At 48.5% G+C, this 9,486-nt stretch overlaps 1 protein-coding gene across 1 annotated transcript in view; it reads right to left on the bottom strand.

Annotated features, from left to right (window-relative positions):
* The window catches only part of TTLL8 (tubulin tyrosine ligase like 8), a 70,791-nt gene that overhangs the window by 24,089 nt on the left and 37,216 nt on the right, over positions 1-9,486 (bottom strand). Inside the window, exons 6-8 of the mRNA XM_069102971.1 lie at positions 5,313-5,386; positions 3,529-3,657; positions 1,432-1,546 (exon numbers count right to left, since the gene is read on the bottom strand). Coding sequence (XP_068959072.1) covers positions 1,432-1,546; positions 3,529-3,657; positions 5,313-5,386 — 318 coding nt within the window. The remainder of the gene's footprint in view (positions 1-1,431; positions 1,547-3,528; positions 3,658-5,312; positions 5,387-9,486) is intronic.

Genomic DNA, 9,486 nt, shown 5'->3' with positions numbered 1-9,486 from the left:
GGGGGGGGGGGGGGGGGGGGGAGGGGAGAGGAAAAAGAGGGAAAGAAAATGGAACAGCATCCGGGAGAGAAAGCAATAGGAGGTGGTGGTCACGTGGGCTTAGAGGGAAAGGGCTCCTGCAGAAGGTGGGACTTGAGAAGAGAGAGATGGGGGAAAGCAGCCAGGGCAAAGGCAGAGCTGGGAGGTAGAGACTCAGCAAAAGAGCAGTGGAGCTGGAGGATGTAGAGGCTGAAGGAGAGGTGGGGAGGGGTCAGGCTGGGCAGTTACTAAGAATGAGCTCCTTAAGGAACCAGTCTTTCACAGGTGACAGAATGTGTGGCTGCTGGGCTTTAAAAGAGGTGATCTGAGAAGAACAAACACTTCTTACTCAATGTTTTCCTTCTTCACAATGTCCTTAAATTGGGAGTTTCCCATACAGAGAGTACAAGGAAAACTCAAACACATTTGCACATTAATAAGCCATTTCCCAGATTTTTCAATTAGTTGCACCTGTGGTGGCTAACCACAATTTAACACATATTCAAAGGAAAGCACGATCTGTCATTTAAATGAGATAGTTTATAAGATATTTATGTCACTGATTTCTATTTAGCTTATAAGATATTTATGTCACTGATCTCTATTTAGTTTATAAGATATTTATGTCACTGATTTCTATTTTCTCTGTTGAATGAAGCCCCCCCTCAAACTCCTCATAATGGATGCACCTAGATCCTGGCTTCTGACTGCTGTAGGGCCATTGGCAAGTCATTTAACCTCCACAGGGCTCGGTTAACTTATCTGAAAAGTGGGGATTCAGTGCAGCACTCATACAAGCACCCACTGCATGTGGGCTTGAAGGATTGTACAGAGGGCATCATGGCATTTCTTTTGGCCAGCAAGGGTGGTTTGTTGGGTTCCAGTAATGGGGGAAGAGCAAGGAGGAGAGCTGGGCGTTGCACAGGCATGGGGGCTTCTTCCTTTCGGGCACCAGAATGGCATGAGAATGCTTTCTATGCTGTGACCATAAGGGAGAGCTCTTTCAGAAAGATCCTGCAGCGGCCGCCCACTGTCCTGGTCAGAGGGAGGTCCTCTAGGGCCCCAGCCTGGGTCTGGAGCCAAGAGAGAAGACCGTATCTCTGGGCATGAGTCACCCATCTTTCACACACATTCACTGTCGCATTGATTGCCAGAGTATTTAAAAACCAAAGATTACTTTGGCAAAAGCTATCGACTTTTCTTCCTTTTGGTAACTGTTCTTTCCCTGTGCCTTTTCGTTCCATGGCAGAAGTATAAGTGACAAAGGGAGGGGGAAGACAGTGTCCAGAGACAAGTGGGTCAGTAAGTGCAGCCAGAAGCATCTGCTCCTGAGCACCCACATGAGCCCTGGCCCTCTCACGCCCCTGCGGGCGGGCAGCTCCCAATCCCACCACTGGTGGTCACCACACTCACCCAGGAACTCCTGCTTCTCCCCATCAGAGCAGAGACCGTAACAACGAGGGAAGAAGGAATGAGGATTAGCTGGGACATACCAGGGCAGATTCCGCATGTTCATGCACAATCCAATCTTCAAAAACAAACAGACGAGATGCCCATCAGCACCTGCTCAATGAGGGCGAGCTATCTGCAGGCCCTGGGGCCCACAGGTCCAAGAAGGGCCCCCCACCTCCACGGAGCTTGTGGCCCTGGAGGGCCCTGGTATGCACAGAAATACCGGCAGTGTATATGTGACCACAGAATGACAGAGATCAAGGAAAGGACTACAGAGTGTGCTGTCCAGCCTTAAAAAGGAAAAGTCAGTGTCTGCTGGAGGCACAGAGGAAGGCTTCCCAAAGACGGCGGTGGCTTTTGAATTGGGATTTAAATAGCAGCCAGAGGCTTGGGAAAGGTATTGTGGGTGCGGGCCACAGCTTGAGCAAACATAAAAAGGTGAAGGTATGTGCTGGACGAGAGTGTTGTCCAGCCTGGCTGGAGTGGGACGAGAAGAGCTGGCCAAAGTCAGGTGGTGCCAGACTTTGGAGGGCCTCAAAGGCAGGACAGGAGTGTCATGGGAACCTCTATCTGCAGCAAGGACATGTCAGAGGAGCTAGAAAGGCTGGAGAAGTTAGTGGGAGAGCCCAGGAAGATGGGAGTGACAGTCTCAGTGAGACTGGGAGGACAGGGAAAGGCTGAAGAGATAGAAGTCAGACTGTCCATCACCCTGTAAGACAAGGGACATTACTCCCTTTCTACTGAGGCTGTGAGTGGCTTGGCCAGGATGCCACAGCCAGTGGGTGCCCAAGGCAAGAAGGGCCCATTGGAGGGCACCAGGAACCCCCTGCCCCCCCAAGGCAGCCAGTGTGGTTTCACTCGGTTCTCCTCACTCACAGTGAGCCTCCATGAGACCTCTACTCTCACTGCTATCTTGGGCCGAAGCAGACCAAGGCGAAGGTCTTTTCTGTGGGGTGGACCTTCCTCACTGGAAGGGAGCTCTCCAGGGCTCTCTCCATCTCCCCTTTTCAGATTCCCCAGTCCATCCCTCCCTAGAGTTTCCTTCTCCAGACATTTTCCAAGTTAGCCCTGTTCCTTCCATAGCAGCACACCCTGCAGCCTGATGGTGGAGGCCTAACACTGGTCACAGGCTCTTCTCCTCTGGACTAGTTCTCCATAGTCCCAGTCACAAGACATGGCCCCAGAGAATGGGAGATAGGATCATTCAGCTCTCCACTGTGCCCCAGTGGGTATGTGCTTCAATATGGGGCGGGGGTAGGGTAACAGCAGACAGGACATTCTCCGTAGAGGCTAGGCTGGGGGTCAGAGCTTGTGCTGTGGCCCACCACTCTGACTGCTTTCCCGGGGCACCAACCATGTAGGCTTTAGGGAGGGAGCCATTAGAGACTGAACTCTCCCTAGAGGGAGGCCCCAAAGGGTGCATGATGCAAAGAACAGTCGTTGTCCCCAACTGCAAAATGGGTCTGGCCAGAGCAGCTTCTCCCCTAGTCTTAGTTTGTGCAGCTGTAAACTAGAAAAATAAGCTAGATAAATAACAGTAGCAATAACAGGAAAAGTCCCCGGATGAGAGAAGCTGAACTCCTGGACCAATAGACCATCAGAGCCCTAGAGCCAGCCCCGGGGGCAGGCCAGAGGATCCTGAGGCTCTGGCAGAGGCCGGCCCACAGCCCTCAGATCACAGGAGACACCGCTGAGGTGGGACAACAATCACAAATGGTTCTTGTTTCTATGTGTGGGGACCAATTCGGATCAGAACCTACTCTGATCATGGATTCTGTAAGAATAAACATTTGTGATTAAGAAGCAGGGTTGCTTCCTTGAGTCCAGGGGACCTGTGATGGCCTTTAAATGCATGTCAGATCTGAATCGCCTGTGACCTTTGCTCATCAACATAAAAATGAGCACCACCAACATAACAATGGCACTTGACCGGGATGTCACTGGCATGACATGGGTCCACTGGCTGGTTCTCCAGCCGAGGGGGAAGAAAGCAGGGCAGGAAATTTCCGAATCATTCTGGAAGCTTCTTGCTCTGACAGATTGCTCTGAAGTACTCACCTTGGTGGTAAAGGAAGCTGTTTTTCCATAGTGATTCAACATCTGATCACAACTCAGATTGTGGTAATCCACCACATCCCTCTTTATAGTCCAAAGAAAGTAAGGAATTTCTGTTTTTACCAACCTAGACTGGCACAAAAAAATTCTTTATCAGCAGCAAATACATCTTCAAAGGTCATACTCTGCACAGTCAAAACCCAAGCAGGAGTTAAGAGTTAGGTTGTGTGTGGAGGGACAGGAGGCACCAGGCTGAGCCTTCCCTGGGACTCCCTTATGTGGGACAAACAAAAGGGGAATGGGCACCTGGGGAAAGAGCCCTCTGCATTTAGTTTCTAAGGATGAAAAACATGTGCCCAGAGATGCAAGAAGCCTGAATCGCTTCCTGACCTACCCCAAGATGCACAGATCCTCCAGTCCAAGACTGGCAAAGACCATCCAAGGCCATCATTTCTGCTTTATTCACACGGGAACAAATTTGTCTTTTTTCGCTTTTGTCATACTGTCTAACATACTACCCATAGCAGTCTGTGGCTACTTCAGAAATAATAAATATAGTCAATGCTCCTTTAAATCCTTTTCTTGGGGATAGAAAAATGTTTTTTAAAATAGCTCAAAAATTTAAACTGAGAGAAATTCATAAATGGACTAAGTTTGCTCCCCTTTGACAGCCAGTGGTGACTCTAGGATGTTCGGGGGCCTGGGGACTTCAGAAGACAAACCTCCCACTTGCTTTGGAACAGGAGCCTGTAGAGCACATGGAAATCACAACTACAGGCATCGGAGCTGGGAAGGACTTTAGGAATGACAGGTCCCTCACTTTACTATGGAGGGAACTGAGGCCCAGAGAAGTTCTATCATTTGCACAAGGCCAATAAGGAACAGGAAGAACTTGCACCCAAACTCTCTGATTCTAAATCTGCTAGGTATCTCATCTCCTCCCTGAATCTCTCAGGATGGGGTGACTTCTCCCTTCACCCTTTCCCCACCTCAGGCTAGCACTGGAGGAGGGTGGCAGAGGAGAGAAGGAAGCAACCCATGCCAGTGTGCTAGTAGTCATACGGACTGCTCTGCCTCTGCTAGGAACCCATCTACAGTAAAATGAAAAAGTTGAAGACCACTGAGTCCAGCGGAGTCTCTCTGCTCCCTCGTTCAGGCTGCCTGGGAGGGAGGGAGGGAGGGGCCTTGCTGATGTGAGCTCGGTCATCTGCCTACATCCAGGGCAGAGGCCTTGTCCAATGACCCTGGCAGGAGGACAGCTGGGGGGCCATGCTGCCTCACACTGATGTCTTCTCCTCTCGGGGTTCTGGCACAGCACCCAGGGAGGCTCCCTGCCAGCTGAGAATTTCAGAGAAGGTCCTGTATGTACGAACCGTGAGCCATGAAGCACCTATCGGGGTGGCTGGGATTTGTGATTCACCCAGGTGAGTACATAGCTGGGGCAGCATGAGCATGGTGGTGTTCACAGATGGGGTGTGTGAAAATTCTAGTTAAAATATATGAAGTGAAAGCCGGTGGGATTAGGGAGCACTGGGGTCTAGTGCCCGCCAGGCCTTCGAGCTGGGTGGAGAGTGAGGGGAGAGGAAGTGGGGGCACCTAGTGTAGACAGCCTTCTCCAGGAGTTAGAGAGACAGGCCGGGAGCTCCTTCCTCATTCACAAAGGCGGCTGAGCCTCCACTGGGGGCACCTTAGAGCAAGGGTCAGACCCCCGAAAACGTGAGAGAGAGACAAAACCAAGAGGACCACACACACGCTTACACACAAGCCATATATCTATGTAATCCTACCATCACATCATGGATGTTATTTGACTTCTGGAAGATCATCTCGTTATCTTCTTCAACTTCAATATATTTGTTTTCTATTTAAAAAACAACATTAAAGCAATCACCAGCATGAATAACATTCCTCCCCACGCTCCACTGAGGAGGTAACATGCTGATTACTCCGGAGGAGTAATTGGTCCTGAGCTGGAGGGTGAGGGGGCTGCTTTGGATGATGCCTGCTGGCTGGGACGTTCTTCAAGGCAGGGGAGGAAGCTGGAGTTCCCTGTCAACTCCCTCTTCTCCCCTCTTCCTCATCTCCCATCATTCAGGCAGGAGTCTTCTGCCCCTCTCTCCTCCTCCACCCCATCTCCCACGATGAGGGGGCCTTACTCCTCACCAAGGTCGAGCCCTCCACCTGTACAAATGATCCCATTCCATCCCATCTCCTCCAGTAGATGGTCCCCCCCTCATCCCCACCATAGCATTCGTTTTCAGCCTCTCATGTCTACTGGTTGTGCTCTTACTACCTACAGCATGTCCACACTGCCGTCATCTTCCCAAAAACTTCCATCGGATCTTCTAGTTCTTGGGATCTTAGGATCCATCTAGTCTTGCCCTCTCCCCATCTCCCTCTAACTCCTTGAGAAGGCTGTCTACACTAGGTGCCTCCACTTCCTCTCCTCTCACTCTCTTATTTTTCATTTGTCCTTAACTTTTTTCAGTCTGCCTCCTGACTTCATCATTCCACTCAAACTGCTCTTCATCACTGAATCGTTCCTCAGTCCTTATCCTCCCCGCCCTTTCTGCAGTCTGGCACATGTTTAACAAGCCCTTGGCCACCTGCCCCCTCCTCCCTTTCCAGTCCTCTCATACCTCACTCCCATACTCGCACTCTGCAATCCAAGGACAATGGCCTTCTGATGGTCCTTGAAGAAGAGGTCCCATCTTGGGACTGCAGGCATTTTGGGTGGACCATCTATTAAGCCTGGAATTCTCTCCCTCCTCACTTCCACCTCCTGGCTTCCCTGGCTCTTTTCAAGTCCCAGCTAAAATCCCTCCTTCCACAGGAAACCTTTCCAAATCTCCCTTGGTTTTAGTGGTGTCCCTCCACTGATTATAGCCAACTTATCCTGCCTCTAGCTTGTCTGTCCATTGTTGTTTGCATTTTGAGCTCCTCGACTGTCGTTTGCCTTTCTTTGCATCCCCAGTGGTTAGTGCTGTGCTTAGTAGATTCTTAATAAATATTGACTGACTGACTCACAAAGTCACTCCCTTAGTTTTGTCCTCATCACCTTTTGCCTTGGTTCTGGTGGACAGCTCAGGGTGGGAAAATTGGAATAGCCAGGGCAGAAGTCACACACCAAAGGGGTGACTGAATTTCTTTTGCTTTTTTTGTTGCTTTTTTTTGGAGGGGGAGGTAGGGCAATTGGGGTTAAGTGACTTGTCCAAGGTCACATGACTGGTAAGTGTTAAGTATCTAGGCCAGATTTGAACTCAGGTCCTCCTCACTCCAGGGCTGGTCCTCTATTCACTGGGCAACCTAGCCGCTCCCCTGAATTTCTGTCACTATGAACCCACAGAGCCTCCCAGTACTTTCAGTCTCAACATACAATGCACAAGCTTGACAGCCTCAAATCTGGGTTAGGAACTTGCAGAGCTCAGCCCAGGAGGGCAGGGAGCCAGACCCACATTACTCTGCAAGCACTGAATGTTGGGAGGCTCTGGGACTGAGCTATGAAAGCAAGAGGTGGACATAAGAGGAGAGAAGCTCAAGCCAGACATTCCCCCCAGGAGGTCACAGACTCCAGGACTGATTAAAGTCCAAAGTCAATCAGGAGGCTGGAAGAATGAACTAAGCCACAAAGGGCTATTAGGAGAGAAAGAAGGGAGAGGAGCAAGGAAGCAGAATTATCACTTTTTGCAGATGACATGATGGGTTATTTGGGGAACCTGAGAGAGTCAACTAAACAACTAATCAAGACCATGAACAGCTTCAGCAAAGGTGCAGGATATAAAATAAACCCACAGAAATTATCTGCATTTCTGTATATTACCAACAAAACTGATCAGGAAGACATAAAGAAATTCTATTTAAAATAACTGTCGGGGAGATCCCAAGCCCCAGTGTGGTGGAACAGGCAACACCAACACCAGAAGCCGCCGTATGCCTTAGCATAGGCAGGGGAACCCGCAGACTCCATCTGCAAGAATCACCACGTGCTGATGCATAGCCCAGGGCAAACAGGTGTCCTCCGCATGCTTCAGTGTATCCCTGGAGAAATGCAGGAAAATCCCACCTGGCCTCAGCACGTACCAGACACCACCACTGGGACCCAGCTCAGCACCAGAGAAGCTGCCAGACCCCTACAACCTTCAGTGGCACCAGTCACCTACCACCCCACCTCCTCGGAGTAGCAACAGACATAAGGGTCCCCCAGGGGCCTCAGGGCAACATCAGTGCCAAGCAAGGTCAACAGCTAGTGCCTTTAGCCACTGGCACAAGAAATCTGATACAGAGCCCCTCCCACCCCAGGTGCAGAGCTCAAATTGAAAAGAAAGGGGAAAAGCACCTGCCCCCAAAATAGAAGCAAAAACAACAACAAAAAAATAATAATTTGACCATAGAAAGTTATTATGGTGACAGAGAAGACCAAGACACAAACTCAGAAGAGGGCAACAATGTCAAAACACCTACGGGCAAAACCCCAAAGAAAGATGGGAAGTGGTCTCAAGCCCAGAAAGAACTCACAGAAGAGTTCAAAAAGGAGCTTAAAAATCATAGAAGAGAGGGAGATTAAAAATAGGAAAAGAAATGAGAACGATGCAAGAGAATTATGGGGGGAGAAAGAGTCAACAGCTTCAAAAACTACTTAAAAAGTAGAATTGGCCAAATGGAAAGGGAGGTACAAAAATCCACTGAAGAAAACAACTCCTGAAGGAATACAATTGGCCAGGGCAGCGAGGTGGTGCAGTGAGTAGGACGCCGGCCCTGAAGTCAGAAGAACCTGAGTTCAGATCCGGCCTCAGACACTTAACACACACACACACACACACACACACACACACACACACACACACAAACTAGCTGTGTGATCTTGGGCAACTTAACCCCAATTGCCCTCCAAAAAGCAAAAAAAAAAAAAGAATACAATTGGCCAATGTAAAAGAAAGTGCACAAGTTAATTGAGAAAAACAACACTTCAAAAGTTAGAATTAGGTGAGTGGAAGCTAATGACTCTATGAGACATCAAAATCAATCAAACAAATTCAGAAGAAAGAAAAAATGGAAGAAAATGTGAAATACCTCATAGGAAAAACAACTGATATGGAAAATAGATCCCAAAGAGACAATATCAGAATCATTGGGCTGGGGTGGCTAGGTGGCACAGTGAATAGAGCACTGATCCTGGAGAGATTCAAATCTGACCTCAGACACTTAACACTTACTAGCCATGTGACCTTGGGCAAGTCAATTAACCCCAATTGCCCTGCCTTTCCCCCTCCAAAAAGCAAAATAAAATCATTGGACTACCTGAAAGCCATAATAAAATTATCACAGAAAACTTCCCTGATGTCCTGGAACCAGAGGGCAAAATAGGCATTGAAAGAATATACCTATCACCTCAGAAAAGGTATCCCCAAATAAAAACTCCAAGGAACATTATAGCCAAATTTCAGGACTATTATGGCAAGGAAAAAATATCACAAGTGGCCAGAAAGAAACAATTCAAATATCAGGGAGTCACAATCAGGATTACACGGGATGCAGGTGCAACATTAAAAGGATCACAGGTCACAGAACATGATATTCCAGAAGATAAAGGAGCTAAGAATCACTTACCCAGCAAAATTATGCATAATACATCAAGGGGGGAATGGTTATTCAATGAAATAAAAGGATTTTAAGGTTTCACAAGGAGAAGACCAGAACTTAACCAAAAATTTGACCTCCAATATCAAGACCCAAGAGAAGTATAAACAGGTAAAAAAGGAAAAGAAAACATAAGGGGGGCAGTTAGATGACACAGTAAGAGCGCTGGCCCTGGAGTCAGTAGGACGCAGGATTGGTTCTGGCCTCAGATACTTAACACCCACGCAAAATAACTGCCTGTATAACCTTGGGCAAGTTACTTAACCCCAATTGTTTTGAAAGAAAGAAAGAAAGAAAGAAAGAAAGAAAGAAAGAAAGAAAGAA

Source organism: Petaurus breviceps, unplaced genomic scaffold, assembly GCF_028583685.1.
Source record: "Petaurus breviceps papuanus isolate PSGF00001 unplaced genomic scaffold, PetGlider_PUasm1.0 558, whole genome shotgun sequence".
NCBI lineage: Eukaryota > Metazoa > Chordata > Mammalia > Diprotodontia > Petauridae > Petaurus > Petaurus breviceps.
This window is presented reverse-complemented; position numbering and strand designations above follow the sequence as displayed.